General features: G+C 39.9%; 1 protein-coding gene across 1 annotated transcript in view; it reads left to right on the forward strand.

Annotated features, from left to right (window-relative positions):
* Positions 1–422: 422 nt before the first annotated feature.
* LOC146330032 (multiple PDZ domain protein) overlaps positions 423–22,850 on the forward strand; it is a 52,848-nt gene continuing 30,420 nt past the window's right edge. Inside the window, exons 1-19 of the mRNA XM_084715470.1 lie at positions 423–661; positions 1,486–1,581; positions 3,437–3,603; positions 6,870–7,097; positions 7,403–7,471; positions 7,697–7,819; positions 8,641–8,724; positions 9,579–9,686; positions 9,835–9,937; positions 10,087–10,178; positions 10,560–10,773; positions 11,727–11,801; positions 12,437–12,516; positions 13,818–13,964; positions 15,873–16,058; positions 16,195–16,356; positions 16,719–16,928; positions 18,262–18,438; positions 20,999–21,122. Of these exons, the coding sequence (XP_084571596.1) occupies positions 1,569–1,581; positions 3,437–3,603; positions 6,870–7,097; positions 7,403–7,471; positions 7,697–7,819; positions 8,641–8,724; positions 9,579–9,686; positions 9,835–9,937; positions 10,087–10,178; positions 10,560–10,773; positions 11,727–11,801; positions 12,437–12,516; positions 13,818–13,964; positions 15,873–16,058; positions 16,195–16,356; positions 16,719–16,928; positions 18,262–18,438; positions 20,999–21,122 (2,362 nt within the window). The 5' untranslated portion in view covers positions 423–661; positions 1,486–1,568. The remainder of the gene's footprint in view (positions 662–1,485; positions 1,582–3,436; positions 3,604–6,869; positions 7,098–7,402; positions 7,472–7,696; positions 7,820–8,640; positions 8,725–9,578; positions 9,687–9,834; positions 9,938–10,086; positions 10,179–10,559; positions 10,774–11,726; positions 11,802–12,436; positions 12,517–13,817; positions 13,965–15,872; positions 16,059–16,194; positions 16,357–16,718; positions 16,929–18,261; positions 18,439–20,998; positions 21,123–22,850) is intronic.

Genomic DNA, 22,850 nt, shown 5'->3' on the forward strand with positions numbered 1-22,850 from the left:
TTCATACCAATTATTCGTTGACCTGCAAAGGACATACCAACAAAGGAAGGTTATTACAATAAGGTGAGAACTAAATATGAATTTTTTGCCTTTTAATTAAAAAAAATTGAATTATTATTAGTTTGTGATATCCTTCATATCATTCTTGTCCTACTTTTTCATGATATCCCTTTCTCATATTCTCACATTCTTTGAAACTTTTTTTTCTCTGATTTTCAATGGTTTTATTCTGATTTTCTCATGAGTACGAATTAAGAAAAGGGAAGCAACCTAAATAAATTTGAGTTTACTTAGCTGTCACAATAACATCCCTGCGTTTTATCAGCAGAGTGTCCCACTGAAATGCATTACAGGATTACTGTAGGCTACTTCTTTCTCATCAGGGATGAGCCCTGTGCCTGAAGATCAGAGGGTGACATGCGCACTGCACGGCGCACTTCACAAGCCGCCGCGGACACAATGCTTGAAAATAAAACGCACAGCTTGCTCCTTGAAATCTTGCCGTCTCCCAATAAGCTGTTATGACTTCATCCGCCGGGAAAGTGTCCTTCTCGGTCTTCGGTACAGGTGAATTCCCACTGCGGACTGGTGGAGGTGGTGGATGTGCTGTACTTGGAGCTCAGTGGGGACCTGTTGATAGTCTACCGGCGCTGCAATGGAGGTGAGAGGAGGCTTTGTGCAACAAGCGATCCTGAATCTGAACTGTCCGTGATGTCCCTCTGTTCGTCACAGTAATAGGTCCTAATGTGGACAGGTCATTTTTAAAGAAATTAACAGACTGTCTTGTAGATTACAAATTAGCAGCTAATGGGCCTGGGTAATTGCTGTAAATCATTCATATGTAGTGATTTTTTTTTTATTCTGAAGGAGGCACTATCGCTTTAACATCAACAGGTATAAGATATAGATTTCATTAGGCGGCCGTGAAGGGCATATAAATACTGCGATACCCATCGTGCCTATCAATGGCCCCTAATTAGATTTCAGAGGAGACGTTGTCATTTCCAGCCCATCGTTTTGCAAATCAAATCATGTCATTGCTATCATGCTTTGATGCTATACAGGCTTCCCCTCAAGTCAGAATGGTCGGGAGGCCATGTGTCGCTGTTAATTACCATCACTGGCTGATAAAGCCTTTTGGAGAAGATTTAAATCCCGCTAAAGAGCATTAGTGCACAAGCAAGGCGCTTGCAAACAAGCATGGCCTTGTAGGAGAGGATGTAGAGGTAAAATGATACAACTAACAGACAGAGCAGACAGTCCTTTTAATATGAGCAGAGGAGGACAAATAAAAGTGTTTCTGCTATAATTGTACTTAACACTTATCAACAGAGATATTTTCAAGGACAAACCTCACCCTGGCACTTCTAATCCACAACTGCACTGTCAGCTTCCACAAATGCACTGCCACAGAAATGTAAATAAAATACAAGGTCATGTTAAAGCAAGAAACTTTTTTCTTTTTTTTTTTTGTTGTTCATGCAGGTGCCAAACAGAGAAGAATGACATTTAACTGAGACAGAAAGTCACAAAGCAACAATTCATCCCAACAATCTGGTCAGGCTACGATGGACATCATGGGTAAGTGACCTGCTGCAGATGTAGAGCGTTGTTTAAAGCCAAACATGTTCCAGTAACCTCAGTAAGACTCCCTGCCGCCAGGCCACCATCTTCAGGGGCTTAAAATTAAGGTGTCAGGCATGGCTGCCGCAGCCAGACAGGAGGGAATAGTCACATGTGCAGGTGGCACAGAACTCACAGCCTGGTCGGTAGTCAAAACTTTGTGGTGAAGAGTTTACAGGGTCTTAACCTTCTGCCACATACAATTACTGCAATTGTGGCTCATGCTCATTAGCTGCAGCTCACACACTAAATAAACAAGGGCGATATGACCTGACGCAACATTTCAGTTGGTGTTTTTGCTTCTTAGTGCTGCAAGAAGGATGGCACATCCTGATAAAGTTTACTATCTATCAATCAATCAGTCTATCTATCTATCTAGCTATCTATCTATCAATCAGTCAATCAGTCAATCAGTCAATCCAAAAGAGTTTTATTGATATGGGAAACAGAGGTTTACATTGCCAGAGCAAGTGTAAAAGAAAGTACGTTGTCAAAGTATGTGTGAAATAAAAAGTATGGATATTTATATATATTTATATATACAAATGAGTTAAATGGCTAAAAATAGAATAGAAACTTAAACATTTTACAGTTACAGAATATGAATACAAATACGTGAGAATTGTATACGCAGCAATGTTTTGGATGTATTTACAGATTTGTTCTAATGGGACTTAAGAGCAACATAGCGCACATGTCACCTTCTATTTTTGGTTGTTACAATTTTCCAGTTCTTTCAGGCTGTGGGTAATAAGCGGCCTACAACCTCTCTTTTTTTCTCTTTTATTCTTCTTTTTAATCAACAACAAAACAACGAGACAGTACAGTACACCCAACTTCACTCTCTTGGCATTCACAGCATGCTTCTCCCTCCACTGTTTGCACCTGGTGGCCTACTCTGTTATACCTGTCCCTGCAAAACAAAGGCAAATATAGGAACTATTTAATAAATAGTCAAGGAAGAGGACATGAAACAACTTAAATACTATACATAAAAATATACAAATGAAATAATATTTAAAGTACTATAAGTGATAATGAAATGAGGTATTCATCAGAAGGCTTAAATCATCAAGTGCATATTAGTGTTGTGGAAATATTCCTACTGAAATATGTAATGCATACGGTAAACTGCACATCTTAATTTGAAACACAAAATTAGCATAATAACTGAGGCAATTAAAACAATCCTGAACTGTAATGTGTACCATAATGTTTACATACATAAAGTGCATTAAGTGTGTGATCATATAAGATGTTTGGTTGGTCCAAGTGTGTCCCTCAGGTCAGAGTCATATGGTAGGCCTGGCGATGTCTATCTATGTCCTGCAGACCTCTTACAAAGGAACATTTTGCTTAAGTTTTGGCAGCAAGCTAACACAGAAGTGTCAGGCTGGAACTTAATAACTTTGCCAGGAAATGACAGCATTTGATTCTGAAACTTAAAGAAGTCACGCTCTAGCAGCCATGGTTCAGGGATATTTTTTCAGACAAAACACTCTTCCTGTCCACTTGAACCTCCAAAAACACGTTGTTTTTAATATTGATCACACTGTGGATCAGCGCTAACAGAGGATGTCACTCTGAATTCTAAAGACAGATGTTTTATCTTAACAAAATCAATGAGAATACTCCTGTATTTTCCCCACTGGTCCATAGTAAGTATTGACATTTCACAGCTTGTTACCAAAGGTCTGGGTTTGTGTCAGGGTCACACAGCACCTGCTGCAACATTTGGAAACTATTGCGAAGCCAAACCAGGGGGAGAAATCCTGTCTCTGAATGACACAAATGATATACAATTTCTCTGCAGATACTCAGCGTGCCTTGGAGGCTGTGGAGAGACTGCAAGCCAAACTGAAGGAGCGAGGAGAGGCCCCCACACAGGAGAAACTCTCCCTGCTAAAGACTGTCCTGCAGAGCCCCCTGTTCCATCACATACTCAGCTTACAGCAAGCTCAGCGGAAGCCCCCAGCAAAGGTACAGCGCGAGCATGAGCATGTGGGCGTTCAGCGTATATTGAATGGTGGGGAAGGAGTCGGAATCATTCCCAAAATACTGAATGCAGGAACCAAACTGGATGAGTAATCAGCTTACCTAAGCTTACCGCTAAAGCCCTGAGAGAGAGGGAGAGAGCAGGGAAGGGAGAAGTGGCTACATATCATGTCGAGGAGTTTGCAGAAGTCATCTGTGACATTGTTATAAGTTTTGAGTTGATGTATGTGTGGGATGATGTCCTGCTGGTGGCTGATTTGTCACCATAAGCAATTTTATTCACACATGTCTGCTTCATCATAACCCACACACGTACAGTCTGTGTGCACACTTGATGGTGTGTGACATTGTGACACCATAAAGGTGTTTAACTTATTTGTAGGCGGTAATCATCACGGCTTTGCAATTGTCTGTTGTGGTGTACTGTAATAGGCTAACACTATAAGCGCCATAGATCTACACACACACAGGCATTATTATATTAGCTTTGTGTGCTGTGAGCCTGTAGTCATTTAGCATCCGTGCATTCCAGGAAACATGGCACTGGATTATGTCAAAGGCTTCTGGATTTTTATTGGGATAGACACTGGCGCAGTTCAAGTTCTTGTCTCTATAAAATTCACTGTTTTTTGTAATTAAAGATTTATTATTAGACAGTAAGATATCCAAGGCCCATGGTAAATATATTTAGAGACGAGACGTTTAGTAGCCTCAGCGGCACAGCCAGATCCTTATAGTATCCCAGCAACACTATGAGCAAAAAAGCTTGATTGCACCAACCAGGAATAATTTTAAACCTGATTAAATCATGTTTCAACTTTTAAACTATCTTAAAATAAAGACTGAATTTAAACTTCAATGTAAATTTAATTCTGTTGCACCGAAACTTTAAACACCAATTTAAAACAACAACAACAGACAAAATACACAAGGACAGACAAAAAACAAACAAAACATAACTGCAAACATCAAGAAATAAAACAATAATGATGCACAAAACTGGCACATATACATATTCTTAATCAATGATATTGGGAGAGAGGAATAGGTAAAATAAAAATGAATAGATACATAAGTAAATAAGTAGTTTATAGCTGATACTTGATGTTGTTAGTTAATGAAGTATGTTGAGAGTTTTTTTTTCTATTTTTCCAGTTTCGGAGTATTGTTTTCTTGGCGATTGTTAAGGCGACCAGTATGGGTTGCTCATATTTCAGTCAGATTGATGGGGAATTCTGCGTCATTTGATTGAGTGTATGAGTGATGTGTGACCAGAATGTTTGAATGGGTGAGCAGAGCCAGGTGGCATGAAGTGGTATTTAAGGTACATTGTAATGAGTTCCATTCTATGTAATACATATTGTGTGAGATGCGTGCTATCTAAAATTTTGTATGGAATAAGTTGCAGTTTTTGGACATTGAGAGGATGTTATTGCAGATGTGCATCCAGGAGTTGGTGTTCATGGTAACGGCTAGATCTTTTTCCCAGTCTTGGACCGGACTGGGGAGGTTATTATCTGTTTTTACAAGAGGTCTGTTTAGTTTTGAAAATATTTTTTTCCATGTGGCTAAAAGTTTGATTTGATTAAACAGTGGGGGTGTTTCCAGGCTGTTGTTTGATGTGTTAATTTTTCCTTTTAAACACAGTTTCAATTATGAATCTTGTAAGAAGCTGTTATTGCCAGTATCATATTTCATTTTTAGTGTTTCATGTGTGTGTGTTTCATGGTTTATTTTTTTTATTTTAAAGTTTGGATTGTGCCAGTTCGGTGTGAGTGTGTTTTTGAAACAACTGTTTGATTGACAGGCTGAGGAAAGTGAAATCTGATATCAGAGCTTCTCTGTCAAGCCGTCAGAGTTGGCTAACTAGGCCAACTAACATTTTAGCCAGCTAGCAAACAATATGAGTTTTATTTTTTGTTTGTTTGGCAACCCAGGCGTTCTCATGTTCATCACTGACTCTATGTTTGTTCGATACTGTTCCTGTAGATTTTGTCCATTTTTAAAATCTGGAGGGGATGTTATTTCCCATAATCTGATGTTCACTCTGGCAGCCATGACAACCCTTACATTTATCATCAATAGTCATGGTCTTGGTGACTTTGGCACTGTGGAACCAAACTACTTGAACTACCTTATGTGTTATAGAACTTTTTCCTGAGATGAGTGAACATGTTTACATTCCCAGATTGCATGCAAAAATGTAGACATTTTTAACATATATAAATGGTCAGCAAGCTCAGCCTGTGGGAGTAACACAAAACCAGTAAGTTGTTTTGAGTAAATTTCCTCCTCACCTCCTTTATTTTGCAGTATTTAACAGTATTTTTAACCATGTCTCATTGCTCAGTCCTTCTGCCAAATGACCCTCAGATTTGTACAAATATCTTTTTGTAACCTGTTAAAATTCCATCGTTGGATTCTTGTCCGGTATGAATTTGCCTCTAGTGATACAGTAACTCTAATTTGTAAGTGCTTCCAAAATTACCTTCCCATTCCACATCATATTTTTGCATAAGTTCAGAAGAAGATATAAAACAAGTCATTGATTCCAGTAAACAGTCTTTATTCCAATATGAATTCACTAGTTTTTATATATAGCACTGAGAATATATGAAAGGGGAGTGAATATGCTTGTTAGTATTTTCATAGCGTTCTGTCTTTTATTCTTGCTATTTCAACAGGTGTCAAAGTTGTTAGAATTGAATAGAATACAGATCAGAAACAAGCATCTTCTGAAACTCCCTTTTTAAACTTTGAAACAGAAAACCTAGGAGACAAAAGGGAACGTTTTTTTGTGGTTATGTGGTATTGAACAGAAGCGTTTATCTGAGATCCTTGTGTTCCCACTCTCCTATCTTTTCCCACTCTGCTCCATTTTAAAGCTATCTTTCTGTACTTTTTTTTTCTTTTGGCTAACACACATTTACCCTCCCCCCCCCCCCCCCGTTCTCCCTCCCACATCTTTCTCCATTGTCTCACAATGCCCTCCTTTTCTCAATTTCTTTATCCTTTCTATTTCCCTCCATCACTCTCCCACCCTCATCCTATTCCTCTCTGTCTCCATATCTCCTTCCTTCAATTAATGTCTCCACCTCTCTATCAATCCGTCTTCCCATCTCTTTATCTCACTCATCCATTTTCCCTCCCAATCCCTCTTTCTCCCTTCCCCTGCATCCCTCAATCCTTCTCTTACCCGATCTGTCTCTTCTACTTGCATCCTCTCCATTTGCTCCATTTGCTTTTTTCAGTCGTACCAAGGGAGGGGCATTTCCAAATCTGTGTCCATGAACTGTGGCCCCTGTCAGGGCATGCCAGTGGGCCTGAGCCACAGCGATTCCTACACATGGGCCATGGAGAACCGAAGGGCCAGCAATGCCAGATCCGTCAACAGGGACGGCAGCATCTCCTCTCTGGGCTCACAGGATCTGTCCTTCCCAGACATGTACCCAGACAACTGCATTCACACCGAATCACAGGTACATAAAATATCCGTCGTAAATGAGAAATCGCTTAGTAATAAGGATAAATTTATTCTTAATGCACTCCATAAATTATTGCTCTATGAACCAACCATTTTTTTTTCCTTTCAATTGTAAAATGTAACTCACCACCTTTCCAAATGTCACATTTTACATTTAAGAATATTACATTACATTATAAAACTCATGCTCAGTTGGATAGTACACCGTCTGAGGGTTTCAGCTGATCGTAACAGGTTGCTCAAATAACTCAGTGTCATTTCAGGTTTGCTTTTGTTTTACACGTAACATTTATTTTTTAGTACTGCACTCCCCCTCGAATCTCCCGCACCATGTCGATGGGGAGAAACCTGTCAGCTATTGCTCATGAGGTACAGTGAGCCTAGATGTGAAGTGTTACTGTAGAGCTGTAAACGTGTCTGTGGATCTAGATAAACGAGGGAAACACATACATTTACTGCAGCACTTCACCCTGTTAATGTTGTTTCATTTTTTTTTTACCAGTTTAATTACAATAGATTTTTCTCTTTCTCTCTTCTTTCCTGTCTCCCTGCTTCTTCTTCTTCTTCTTCTTCGTCTATCCTCCGCCGTGTTAGAGGCGTCATGTGGAGATGATAGAGCTGACCAATGATGGGAAAGGGCTTGGTTTTGGCATCATTGGAGGCCGGAGCACAGGCGTCATGGTCAAGACCATCCTTCCTGGTGGAGCTGCTGGACAAGTAAATCTACCTGCCAATCAATATAGTCATACCTTAAAGTCTAGATAAAAAGAATACATTTCTTGATGTTCTACAAAATCCAATCATCTTCCAGTAAAACTAAATATGACGTGCTTTTATAGGTTTGACCCAAATAGTTTCAACCAATAATATCCTGAAATTCATGCATCAGTTGATCTTCAGTTTTAAGCGACACGTATCTAAGATTCATTAGTTAGCTAGCATCCGCCTGCCTATCCTGTCCATGATTTGGATGCTTGACACTCTTGAAATGTCATTTCATCAGTATTTTAACTAGTTAAAGTATTAGCTCAGCATTTTGGGGAACAGGCTATGATTTTTTACTTTCTTTTACTTTCTTGGTGAGATTTAGATGAGAAAACTAATACTTAGCTACTAACACTACTGCTTAGCCTAGCTTACCTTAGCTCAACAAGACAATTAACCTACGTAGCTCTGTCCAACAGCTATCTAAAGTTAATAAATTAATACTAATCGTTTAATCCATACAAAAATATGTAGTTTAGAAGCATGAAAATGTGTTTTTACAGGGAATTATGTGAACTATTTCTTGGCCAGGAGTTCTGGCGACCTCACACTGAAAAGAAGAAGACAGGAAGCTAATTTAAGCTAAATGTCTCGTAGTTGTGTCTGTTAAAGTGGTTTCATTCTTTGTGTCTAACTCTCAACAAGGACTCAAATAAGTGTGTTTCCCAAAATCTCAACATATTTTTGTTGAGTATAATCTGCAGAATACATTTAAAAACTTTTAAGAAAGAACAATTCACACTAAATGCTTTTATTGTTCTGGGGCTCCCTAGGATAAGCGCCTGCGTAGTGGCGATCAAATCCTGCGCATCGGAGACACAGATCTGGCGGGCATGAACAGTGAGCAGGTGGCACAGGTGAGGCATCGTTTGTAAAAGGTTTACAAAGGTAGATGATGAGTTGAAGTGTTTCTGTCTTTATTTGTAGTGATAATGCATTCTTTATGTTATTTGGAGTGAAATAATGGCTAAATTGTACTTAGTCTGACCCAGGCACTGTGTGTATCCACTGTTTGCTGGTTCCATAGAAAGGCTCAAGGATGTGCAGTAAGTGTTGTAGTTTATGAGACGTAGTCTGAATTTGCAAAACAGCCAGTAAGTCTTCATCCTTGAAGTCTTTTCTCTTTTAAAACTGTTTTTCTGATAAAGCATAAATCTCACCTTTGTGTCGCACATTGAAGTTTTTTTTTTTTTTTCAAGCGTGGAATGGGCTTATTGTTACCCCTTGTCAATGTTGGGGGAAAAACACTCACTGCAACTTCAGTTCTCATCAACTGTCAAGTACCAGTGGGTGTTTGGCAATAATGAGCCCATTATGGCTTGGCGCACCAAAATGAGACGAAGACTAGACACCAGAAAACTTACTTGGAAAAGCAACACAAAGGTGATATTTATGCTTTATCAGAAATGTTCTCAAAGTTTATTTTTTGATTTCACAGGAGAAAACATTCTAAGGTTGAAGACATGATGAAGACTAGCTGGTTTGGCAAATGTACATGTGGTTAACTGCCCCTCTCTGTTTAAGGGCAGCGTACAGCCTTTTCACCGAGTTTTTCTATGGAACCATCTGGGACTGTTTCCCACACAGTTGACTCCCAAATGGTGCTAATCTACTGTCTTCTTTAGAGCAGCTGTCCCTTTTTATGTTATTTATTTATTAATTGTCACACACTATCACTTTTCATCGGTTCACAAATGACCACCTGGCGCAGGTACTGCGAAATGCTGGTAGCAAGGTGAAACTGCTCATCGCCAGGGATATCACCAAGGACAACCACCTTTCCTCTCCAGCCCTCAGCCAGGACAGCTTGGACGACAAGGTGTGTGTATCTCCCTAAAGAATAACAGCACATAATTACCATCAAATGCAAACTTTTTATGTTAAATAATTGGCTAATCAGTGACATTAAATGTACAGTGTCCTCCCAAAGATGTGCATTGGATTTTCCTGTCTGTGTTTCTTTGCAGCTCAATAACTTGAATGATGATCATGAATTCAGTGTGCAGTTCACTAAAAACAGTCGTGGCCTGGGATTCACCATTTCCAGCTACATAGGTGACCTAAACTCAGGTAATAATAAGTTTTACCCTTATGAAAAATGAGCTAATTATCATTATTCCAAGCCACTTAATGTAAGGCATTATTGATGATGTGTGAGTTTAGAGCCACATTAACACAATCAATGCTAAGTTTTCATTTAATTATCTTGCTTTCCTCAGTCTACAGCGCTGGTGTGATAGTGAAGAGCATAGTGAAAGGCAGCACTGTTGATCAAGATGGACGTATCCACATTGGAGACATCATCCTGTCTGTGAGTTCCACTAAAAACACAACAGATGGCTTTTTTTTTATTGTGCCCCCTGACGACAAATACCTTGTTGTCCCAAATATATTCTCTGCTGAATCTTAACGATTTCAGTGTCTCCAAATCTGCACAGTTGGCAACTTTTAGTAGTTCCATACACACCAATTAGGGTCTTTTTTAGCTGATGAAGGGGAATTCTTCTAGTTTTACTTTAACTCCCATCCATCTCTTCATCATCTCGTTTTTACCTATGCTTGCCATCTTGCTCTATTTTTATTTTTGATTGCTATTGATTTTTTTCCTTTTAAATTTACCTGCACATGCTGTAAAGTTGTGCTTCTGTATCCAACCATCAGTACTCTCTACATCGCTCTTCTCTTCCCTCAGGTGGATGGTGTGAGCCTGCAGGGCTGCAGTGAGCAGCGTGCCATGGAGGTGCTGAGGAGGACGGGTCCCCTGGTCAGACTGAGGTTGCTGAGAAAGGCCGTCCGTCTGAGTCACATCCTGCCCCCAGTTCCTCCTCTGCAGCCGCTCCGACACTCCCACAGCTTCCACGAGGGCAATCCATACAGAGTGGGCCTCAACAAGATTCAAGAGACAGGTGCTTTGTGCTAAAAGAGAGGGGAATATATTGGCTCAGTGGTGTCATAAGAGGATTGGTTTTGAAGTATCTGAGCAAATGGAGAACATGTGATTTGACAGCATGGACTAACATAAGCTACATGAGCAGTGTCTGGTTATTTACTGTACTAAAGCATAAAACTACCGTGACATATCATCAGAGATAAAGTAAACATGCTGATTTCTTAAAAACAATCCTACAGCCAGTATGATCACTTTGGAAATTAACATCCTGGTCTGGAATTATTTTGTTTGTTTTTGTTTTACGCACACTGCCTGTTCTCCATTTATTCATTTTACATGGAGCTAAAATTAATACAGAATGTTTGCAGAATTAGTTATTAACTGTTTATGAGTCATAAGAAATCATCAGTTATCTTTTAGAAGGAGTAGATGTTTATGATGATTAAATTGAGCAGTATATTAACAGAGTCTGGCAGTCACTGAACTCCAAGTGTTTGTATTTTCAGAGCAGCGGGCTTTTGTCTTTTGTTCAGGATAACAATAATTAACTGACACTGTAACTTGTACAGTACATTTACTGCCAGATTGACAGCTTACGGCTAAATTTAAGTTTCTGCTCCGCTATGAGCAACACCAGCAGTCTGCTGCTTGCTCTCCTTCACTTGCATGTCACATACACTTACACACTGCCCTGTTAGTTAAAGGAGCTACGCTACATCACAGCCCTACATGGGACTTGTATTTCACCTTTAACTTTATGATAATTGCTCAAAATAGAACTAAAACATATTGTGGTATATTGCTTGGGGTGATGATGAACTTGCTACCCCGTGCATCTTTTCACCTCTCAAATGCATGCTGGGAAGTTGTACACATTATCTTTTTTTCAAAAGTCTCAAGTGTGTTTGTATGTGTTTGTATCCCTGTGTTTTTTCATGTGTGCTCAAACGTGTTTCCCCCGTCTCCCAGGAATCTGCTCGCTGCGTGAAATCTCCCGGCGAGCAGCATACGCCAACAGACGACCCCGACATGATTCCAGAAACGGTAAGCTCCCCTTCCCATAGTGCACTGCAGTCTGGAACTGGATCATGGGACTTAGTCTGATATGCTGATTGGGCTCAGGGAACAGCAATGTGGCAGCGAAGCATGCTCTTTGATGGGAGTCTATTTATAGTGTTGTGCAGTCATGTGTTTATCCAACTCATTCAGCTCATTTCCAGATGATTTGTCTCTCGCCCCGCCTGCATATATGGCTTTATTTAGAGAAGGATTTTTGGGCTTGATTAGAGAGTGCAGCCAAATAAGCCCTGATTGCTGTGAGGCTTTAATAGATGAACGAGAAAACATTAGTTTGCCAAGAAATCATAAGATGGTGGGTGTAAATATGCATGCATGTGTTCCTGTAGTGTGGGGGCGTGTATATAGTGTGTGTGTTTGTGTGTGTGTGTGCCTGTCAGACTGGTTGTGGTTGACATCCTGCTTTGCCACAGGAGAATTATGTTGTCTCCTCTCTATAAAACAGCCAAGGTGATGTTTTCATATACGATGCTGTTCTTTATTGATTGGATCATCTATGGCTAGGGACAGCGTGAATGGGGATGTGTGTTTGTCTCTTTGTGCAATATCTGTGTGTATGTGACATGATGGTGATTGTTTTTGTATGTTTGCACATTTAACAGGTGTGAAACTGACGCCAGCTGAGGAGGACGATCTGAGGAAGAGGTGGCAGCATGCAGTCGGGCCACGATATGAAGTTATTGTATGTCTCCCTGTAATGAAGATACTCATTTAAAATTACACACAATGTGAAAAGGCTAAAAATGTCTGTGTTGTACATATCTATGAGCTTTATGAATTTATTTCACCCTGTACAACACTGCATATAATTACACATTTAACCCTCATCTTCCTAACCTATTTAACATACAAAGATTACTGCCTGAGGACCCCAAGAATAAACTACAGTAAGAAACAAACAGCAAAATGTTAACTTAATTCTTGCTTGTAGCATTATTGGTGAAGGAAGTTAAAGGTACATGTTTTGGTACACAAAACATATATTATCAGTCAGTATATTTTAATTTGTTAAAAAGGACGATTTGATCAAAAGGACAGTTCAGTATTTTTCCTCTGGCCTGCAGTGAGATATATGCATCTTACTTGTTTTTTTGTGAGTTGCAGAGTTTTTGAGATATTGGCCGTACAGATGTTTGCCTTCTCTCGAATATATATATATATATATATATATATATATATATATGTATATATATATGGGAATTTCTTGTAGAAAGAAAGCAGTTCTGGTAGATTCGTCCATAGACAGAAAGTAGTTCCTACAAGAAACTGCTCACAACAAGATCTGTGGATTATCTTGAGTAATGATTTCTGAAAAGAAACATTGCTTGAGTTTGAAAAATTGAGTTTTTCAAGTGTTTTGTGTGTGTGTGTGTGTGTGTGTGTGTGTGTGTGTGTGTGTGTGTGTGTGTGTGTGTGTGTGTGTGTGTGTACTTTGACCACCACAAGAGGCCATTTATTCCCATTATATCAGAGAGAAGGCAATCATCTCTATGGTGCGATTATCTTCAAGACTCTGCAGCCCACACCAAAACAATCTAAATGGATAAACAGAACTACAGGCCAGAAGAAAAATAAGTATTTTGTGGTGGACTGTCCCTTTAATGATTAATCATTTACATCCCTAGTATTAAATGAAAACCTGAGCTCAGCCAATCATCTAGTTTATCTATTAAAACTGCACAGGGGGAATTGGATGCTTTTGACTAAGGTCTCCCTTCACCACGATGTTAGTATTTTTACAAAAAGACTCATTAAAACATAAACAGAAAACAGTGACATGAAGTTAGGAACAAATTGATTGACAATATCATGAAAACCTAGAATTATAGGGTAAAGCACCTGTGAGAAAAGACAAAAAGTACACCTCTCGGGTCTGCAGGTATCACAGTCAGTAGGATTAAGATTAAAGAAGAAAAATCCACTTAGTTCCCTCTGCTTCTCTGTCTTTGTCTTCCACCACTCAACTTCACCTCGCTCTTTCAGGTGTGTCAGCTGGAGCGTTTCGGTGAGACGAGTGGTCTTGGCATCAGTCTGGAGGCTCGGGCAGGACACCACTACCTTTGCTCCGTCCTACCTGAGGGGCCCGTCGGCCAAAGTGGGAAGATCTTCACTGGAGACCAGATACTGGAGGTAACAGACTGATACTGATCCTTTCAGCTTTTAGTCTGAAACTCACCGTTTGTGAAAGATATGAGATGATATACAGCAGAATAAGATATGATCTGTGTAGGGCTGATTATTTTCTCACGTCTGTGGATGACTAAGAAAAAGACTCCCTTTTGGATTATCTTTCGTTCACAGTACCATAGTTTCTTAATATACTAATCTTTATTTAAACCTTAAACCTTACAATATAGTTTAGTGCTTTCCAGTAAACACCACACATTTTCAAGTACAGTGCAGTGCAGCTTTTTCCCTGAAGGCAGCAAAAAACAGTCATAAGAAGGTGGGTGTGAGTATGTGTGCCTCTGTGCATTTGTGCTTGTACTGTAGGGGGAGAGCTTGGCCTCCTCCCCCTCCACTGGGAAAGTTCACGCACCCACACGTATCACTCATCGTGATGAGCTGTCTGATGAACTCTCGGACAATGTGCTGCGGCTCTGCTTGCGGTATAGAAGAACACTGGCAATCTGGCTCGTGTCCTTTGTATCTTTGAGTGCGCAGCCAACATCTGTGTCGCAGCTCAACCCTTTGATCTCCTCCAGACGACATCAGTGCGGCAGAGCCATTGTTCATTTTTTAAATGAGCCTCACTCAGTTACCGCTTTCAGCTTTAATTGTTCTTTCTGTGGCTTGATGTACTCCAGCCACTAATTGCTCCACGATACCCGTAACTGAAGTATCACTAAAAATATCACATTTTAGGGCTGATTTAGTCAGGACCACTCTCACACACACAGCCATAGAGTTACAGACAGATACAAACATACAACCAAAATTCCAAAAAGTTGGGACATTCTGTAAAACATGAATATAAACAGAATGCAATCAATTGCAAAAACTTAGCAACCAAAATTCAGTTGAATACAGTACAAAGACAAGATATTTAACTGATTACCTTTATTGTTTTTTGTAAATATACTGCACTCTCATTTTGACTTTGATGCTGGCAGCACACTCCACAAAAGTTGGGACAGGGGCACGTTAACGACTGTAATGCATCACCTTTTAATTTAACAACACTCAGCTTTTGGGAACTGAAGACACTAATTGTTGAAGTTTTGAAAGCGAAATTCTTTTCTGATATGTGACTTCAGTTGTTCAGCCATGTATTTGGTCTCTGTCGTCATATTTTGCACTTAATAATGTGCTACACGTTTTCAGCGTAACAATGTGAGCAACCTGAAATGTCGACTTTTCAGGCCTCAGCATACAGTCAGTCCTTTTCAGATGAGCTGGGATCCCAAAGAAGTCAGTTGCATTTATGGATGATGTTGATATATATATAGCTTTCACTTTGCATGGTAGAGTCTTAACTTATATACAGCTACACATTCTGTTTGGCAACAATGAATTTCCAAAGTCTTCACAAGCCCATGTAGTATCCTATATATAATTATATAGGTTTTTAATGCAGTGACGTCTGAGGGCTTAAATGTCACGGACATTCTGTGTTGGTTTTCGGCCTTGCCCCTTGCATGCAGAGATTTCTGCAGATTCTCTGAATTCTCCGAAAAGATATTATGAATTGCAGATGACGAATTTTCTAAATTCCTGCAGTTTTGTATTGAGAAACATTCTTAAACTGTTGGACTGTTTGCCCACACAGTTTTCCACAAATCAGTGAACCTCAAGTTGCTCCATCTTTGCTTGTGAATGTCTGAGCCTTTCAAGGATGCTCCTTTCATATCCGATCATGATAGTAAAGTTTATACATTTCAACATTATCTTGATTTTGAACTGTATTCAATCGAAACCACACTCTTTTTTTATTTACATTTTACAGAATGTCCCAACTTTTTTGACTCAGCCTATTACTGATCATAGGAATATCTATTTTAGCAAATACTGTATACATATGATGTATCTTCCTGGCAGGTGAATGGGATCCCACTCATTGGAGAGACACATAAGGAGGTTGTCAATATTCTGAAGGAGCTGCCGATGCATGTTTTCTTGGTGTGTTCTCGCATTGTGCCGCCTGCAATTCCCGACAGTGATGAGGAAGATGAGGATGATGTCCATCTCACCCTGAAAGAGCTGCTGGCTGAGTTCAACGACAAGGTGATGACACACAAAAGGATAAACCATACTAGAATTGTTACAGACACTGAACACTCGATAACGCCTCCGACATGCCAGTTCTCTTGTAAATCTATCCCCTTTCCTGTGTCCTTTCCCTCCTCTCTGCTCGTCCCAGTTGGACCAGGGCTGTGTCATCCCCTGTCCTACGGCTGAGGACATCACCAAGCGTGGCGTGCCCCCCATGTCACCTCCTCTGGCCATGTGGGAGAGAGAGGCTCAGGTGGTGGAGCTGGAGAAAGGCGAGTCGGGACTGGGCTTCAGTATCTTGGACTACCAGGTCAGAGACATGCCCCTGAGCCTTTCCACAAATAGTACAGAATGGAATAGGCTGCAGTCTAAGAATATCAGTGTCAGGTCGGATAGGGTGAGCATGAACAAATACTAAGAAAGTAGAGAAACATGTGGACTTTATGTATATTTGTGCACTAAACCACTGAGACTGGAAAGTTCTCTGTCAACTGATGCTTTTTTAATATTAAAAACACATCCAAGAAATAGCAGCTTTTACTACAGCTGGATGTTTTTATTATGCTGTTTACCTGCATTCATCTTTCTTTTTTTAGTGTTGCTATATTTATCCAGAATTTTCCATGTATATCCTCAGTAAATGATTCTCTCCATCCCGATGTGTAACTCTAGGATCCAGAAGATGCCACTAAAACAGTCCTGGTAATCCGGTCCTTGGTGCCTGGAGGTGTAGCAGATCGAGATGGTCGGCTGTTACCCGGTGACCGACTCATGTTCGTTAATGAAACTGATTTGGAAGGCTCCAGCCTGGATTATGCTGTGCACGTCCTGAAGTCCACCGGCTACGGCCCTGTCCACATTGGAGTTGCCAAACCATTGCCAGTATGTAAAGAGATTTAAATTCAAGTACTTGATCAATTTGTTAAGAAGGAAATTTCAATTTTTGTGTGGGGAACTTGAATTGAATTTAGTGATGTTTTTGTGACCTTAAAGTGGAAAGTGGAAACTTTTTTGCTTTAGCTCATCATTATGAATTAAAGGTTGATCGCTCATTGTAATACCTATAGAGAAATAACACCATTCGCATTTAGATTGATTCCCTGTAATCCTTGCTTTCACTAGCAAATCTGCCAATGGGCAGAAGGAAAAAATATGCTTCCGTTATCAACTAAATTAACGAACAAATTCCCTGTTTTTCTGCTGCTGTATTCTTCTGCCGTCACTCTTCCACCCAACAGTGGCCCCTGCTGTAGTTACTTACTTGTGCAAAAGAAGAGGCTAATGTCATTGAAACTATTTTATTGCTATGAAATGCACATCATTACAATAGCTTATAAGTGCACAAACAATACTAGTTTGATAGAATAGGGAGAGAATTTAAAACTTTTCTGTTTAGACTTTAAGTCTTTAACCAAAAGATTATGATCTGCGCAACTAGAAGTGGGAGATATGGATAAAATCCTCATCCTGATGTATATTATTTTATGTTGCATTATCAATAAAAATCATGTTGCAGTAAATTTTCTTGGAAATCAATTGAGAAATTGTTCATGGGTAAAATGGTCTGACAGAAATGTCTGCTTTTGGCTAATCCAGAAATTAAATGCCTATAAATACAAATTGAGGTGCTTCATCACAATAATGCAAAAAAGAAAATCCACCACAACTTCAAGGAATGCTGCTCTTTGGTTTGCAATACTGCCCATAATGGCCTAACACACCCAGAGTTATCAAAGGGATGATTACTGTGGTGTAAGTGGTCTCTCTACATTGTATTACAATGTATATCATCATATCACCGATTTTTTTCAGCATTTCATAAAATTCTTCCCCAAAATGCAATTTCATATTCATAATTTTATTAAAAGAGACATTAACTTCCACAGAAATGGTAAGACAGTTACTTAAATGTATGTTTTCCTTGCGAGTACAGTATTTCTTCTCCCTTTTGTTGTGGACTGTGGCTTAGTAACAAGGAACAGAGACTCCAGTTACAGGCCGTCTGAATATTTAATGCAGCTGAGAGATGAACACAATGCTCAACCACACTACAGATGGAGAGAGAAGGGGAGAGGAGAAGAGGGTGTCTAATTTACAGTCACCTTTTTTTAGCCTGTTTGATTCCATGTGAATTTATTCACTTTTTAAGCACATACATATATATTTTTTCTTCTCCAAACTCCTTAACTTCAACTTTGGGATTTTGCATCCTCAGCTGGAACTGTGTGGCGGCTTAACACCCATCTCAGAGAGGAGCACACGGGCTTCCTGCGATGACACCGACAGCCACACTCAGGTCAGCCTGCTAGCAGAGGCGGCAGAGGCTAACACCAACACCAACACTTGCAATTCTGAGGACAACAGTGTCATCCAGCCGTGTTACGCTACAGCGGTATGTATACAACACAAAATGAATATTAGCAAAAACAAACATACTTTCTGCTCACTAATTAGCTTTTGTGGTCAGAGGGCAGTTTGTTTTTGTCTTACATTTGACAAATAGTTTGTTCATTTTAGTTTAGAAAATAGATCTGACATAAATAGAATTGTCACAGTCCTTGCTGAAATTGTCTATCACTTTAAAGATGCAATATGTACAGAGAATTTGAATACCTTCAAAAATGAACTAAAATTATCAATAGAATGTGAAGAAATAACAATTCTGACATTATATCAAAGGCATCTGTATATAGTGTTGCACAGGTATCTACTGAAGTTAGCGTGCTAAACTCAAGAGGTGATCGTCTGATGTAGTTAGCTATGTTGCACAAGCTCTCTTAGTTTTTTTGTCCAATCAGTGATCAAAATATAATCACAAAATGTTAAGGAATGTAATGTCCTAACTTAGATTTTCCTTATTAAACAGAAAAATTAGTTATAAACAACAAGAGTCAGCTAATAGGACCAATACTGGCTGCGAGGCTAGCTGACCTAACTAGCAAACGGCAGCTACAGTTAACAGCTACAGTTAGCAGCTACAGTTAGCAGCAGTTAGCGGTCCCCTCTATTTCTTTGGAGTCTTAATTCGGCAGGTGGCCAAAATCCTCCGATTCTTACATATTGCACCTTTAAAATGTGTTTTTAAACGTGTTTCATAAACATGAACTCATATGTGTGTTGAATCATTGTGCACAATCATCTGACAGGATTCTTGTAAATTATTCTTGCTCGATGCTTCAGACTCAGCAGGAAACATCTTTGCAGTGACAGTTACAGTAACACCGCAGCTTGCAGTCCATCACACAGGAAGCATTGCTCATTACCATGCAAACCTGAGATTCTGTGGGTAGCCATTTTAGCTGGATATTAGTATGACAGTGTCTGCTGTCTCCGTTCACGTTCTGCTGTCAGGGAGCTTACAGCCGGCTGTATCAGTATCACTGGGTCAGGTATAGAGAAAGTGCTCGGTGTCAAAGACTTGTTCCTGCATTGTGGCTTCAACTCAATCCTATTGAGGCGGCCTTTTGTACTTGCTTTTGCTTAATTACCAACAATTGCCTCTCAATGAAAAGTGCTTGCTGCCTGCACGGCATTGGCACCTGGTGTAGCACAAGGACATACAGTGCTGCCTCAATGTCTCCCACACGTACACACGCACAAAGAGACTCAGTGCAGCAAGTGTCAGTGTGTTCTCATCAAAGACAGGCTTGTTGCAGAGGTAGCTTCAGAACTTCAGTGCTGCTTGTACTTTCCTTGAAGGTTCAAAGACGATCTCCTCGTTGCCCTTTTTCTTTGGGAAGTGCCCGGGGGGAGCAAAGAAGTCTACCTTCCTGCATGTTTTACATTTCAGAATTACTCCAAAGGCCTTCACCTTGGAGAGTTAATGCTTGTTTGAAGTAATTCTTGTGTCAACACCTGACATCTGATTGGTTGTGACTATGGTAGTTTAGGACATTACTGCCACATTATCTGTTTTCTTTTTCTTTTTTAGAAGTTGTATGATTTGTTACATGTAATGTGCACTAAAACCATATGTTGAGGGAAATCAATAACTGTCCACCATTATTGCTGCCTTTATAACCTATAGCCTTATTTATTAGTCACCAGACTCTTGAATTCCTGACTTTTTAGCCATGCAGCATGGCATGGCTCTAGGAGTGTCAGTTTCAGTTGGTTGGTCCTCTACTTTGGTGTGGACCAGTATTTCCCATACTCAAGGCTGGTATGGAAAATGGTTGGTGGATGTGTTTTATTTGCGATTTTCTCACACATTTTCCCTTTGTCAAAAATCTGCGTTTTGGTTCTGGTTCTGCAATTTGGATATTGCACTTGGTCATATTGGGATTGTACTGCGATTGTGATTAATTTTGTAGCCCTACTTGATAGAAAAAGAGATTTTGAGAAAATCCCTCCACTGCCGAACCAAACCAAGTCTTTAGAGCAGCCTGTAATCAGTATGACATGACATCATGTGCTTACTACAGAACAAGAAGGAAAAGGGGAGATAAGTGTTGTGTCCAATAAGGCGTGTCCTTAAAAAAATGTGTAGATGTGTTAGCAGGTGTACTTGTCACCGTTAAAGTGCCTACATTACATTTAGAAATCTCCAGACGATTGTAACACCAGAGATATACTTGGTTTTAACTGCATGTTCGCGAACGCCCCCCTGCCCATCCCTACGCAACCTGGCTGCCTTGTGGATCCTGTGTCCATTAGGAGTGATGGTGCATTTCCACAGACATTAATGCTACACATATTTAAACGCAAACCCATGATTAAACAAGTATATCTCTAGCCCAATCTCCAATTGCGTTGTATTGCAATACTTTCTTGTTTTTATTTCGTTAAACTAATCGCAATCATCTTGGGCAGCGCTAGGAGTGGAAGGGGAAGAGAATGTCAAATAAAATAGTTGGCCAATGGCAGGCTTCCTCTCTGACTCTTGTTTTATATATTCGTCGCTCCATCTTGATGCTCTTACTCACTCCTGCCCTCTGCTGTCTCTCTCACAGGAAAACCAGCTGCGACATCGTTTCAGCATCATGCAAGACGACGATAGGCAGCAAGCGCCGCCTCTGCCCCCCCGCACCAGCTTTGAGAGGACAATCACTGTTGTCCGGGGCAACCGTAGCCTTGGTATGTTCTCCGTCTTTCTCATGGTGATGGTGTCTTGGTGTGTGTACGTCGCTGGCATGGCGATAATGACTCTAATAGGCGGTGGTGATGACGACTGCCCTGAAGAGGAGTGGTGAAGTGATGTACTCCTCATACCTGAGAGAGGAGATGATTACCGTGTGTGTGTTTGTGCGCGTGTACTGTATGTGTGTGTTTGTCCGACTAGTCTGGGGGTCAAAGTACCGTGAAATCATTTAAAGAAGTCATATTAAAACCAATGAGTATATATTTGAATGCTGATATAAATATATATGTTTTATACAGTTTTGAGAGTACATTGTCTCAACTGCTGCAAGAGCTGTTCAAACATGACAGGGAGGAAACAGCAGGGTCTGAGGCGCTCACGCACTTTCATCTAAGGGCACTATGCAAAGCACGAGGGAGCAAACTCATTTGTATTCTGGTAACATGCTCTAATAAGGCGCCACACTACTTGTGTGTGTGTCTGTGTGTGTGTGTTTAAAGTTTAAAAAATTATGTAAATGTTCTTCGGTAGAGAAAATCAAGGTCATAACCTATAGTCTGTGTGTCACTGCATTCTTTGGTTTTCATCTGTTTAAAATATTGTCGATGTTCTTGCTGAGATATTTAATGTAGCATGGCTTTCTGGAAGGTTTACAGATGTTCTGTGTCTTTGGTTTATATAAATACGTTTGATTTTGAAGCAAATGCTTCAGCTGGGGCAGAGTTATGGTCTTTATCCGAATGCTGGAGATTTTTTTATGAGCAATGGTACTGTAGTACAATTATTTGTACTACTTTACATTCTTCCTGTTGTTAGGTGCCATGTACAATTTGATCCATTGTGTAACTATGTCTTTAAATGCCCAACTTTTGGAAGTGAGACATGCTAACATGTACAGTACAGACATTGCACGGTTGGTTTGTACTACAGTACAGAGACTGTATGGCTTTCAGAGCAGGTGGTAAAAGGAAACGGTTTGAGAGACTAAAATGAGGTCTTTTTTTCTTGCCTTGCTCGTCTAAAAACATGAATATAAGCAGCCTATTTAGAAGTCTTTGCTTAATTTTGAATTGTGTGGAACTGTTGCACTTACTGTAAATTTATGGTACTCTAACAATGTTTTGTGGAGGTCAAAACAAATAGATTTTCATATGGAAATTCCCATGTTTTAATTTACCATAAATTATTATTGAACATCAGAGATTTATATTATAAAAATGTGTTTTGTTGTTCTAGTATTTCAACAACTTTGGATATGTAGGCATTCGTCACTATTACTGTACTTCAGACTTCCTCTCATGTGTTTAAAATGTGTGTCTTCTGTTTGTTTTGTCAGCGTTTGTAGCCGTGTCTCCAGTCCAATGTATTCCAGGCACTATGATTGTATTGTAATTTGAATGTCATACCAAAAAACAATAAACTATTTATTTGATCAAAACTAAGCACAAAGTCATTTCTTTGACCAATTTCAAATTATGTACGACCATAGTGTTGTGGATGTGCATAGTCCTCCATTAGCAGTGTAGTGCGCAAGTGCCATAGACTACGTGTTGAAGCCTTCCCTGTCTTGCAGTGTGTGTGCGTGTGTGCACAAGGTGTGCGTGTGCGTGTGTGTGTGTGTGTGTGTGTGATACCTGATTTACCTGCTTCTGCCTGTTTGCATTAATGAAGTATTTGTGTAATCCGCCTAGCATCCAATTTGATAATGCCAGTCAGGTGTTTGT

Source organism: Lutjanus erythropterus, chromosome 3, assembly GCF_056507025.1.
Source record: "Lutjanus erythropterus isolate fLutEry1 chromosome 3, fLutEry1.hap2, whole genome shotgun sequence".
NCBI lineage: Eukaryota > Metazoa > Chordata > Actinopteri > Lutjaniformes > Lutjanidae > Lutjanus > Lutjanus erythropterus.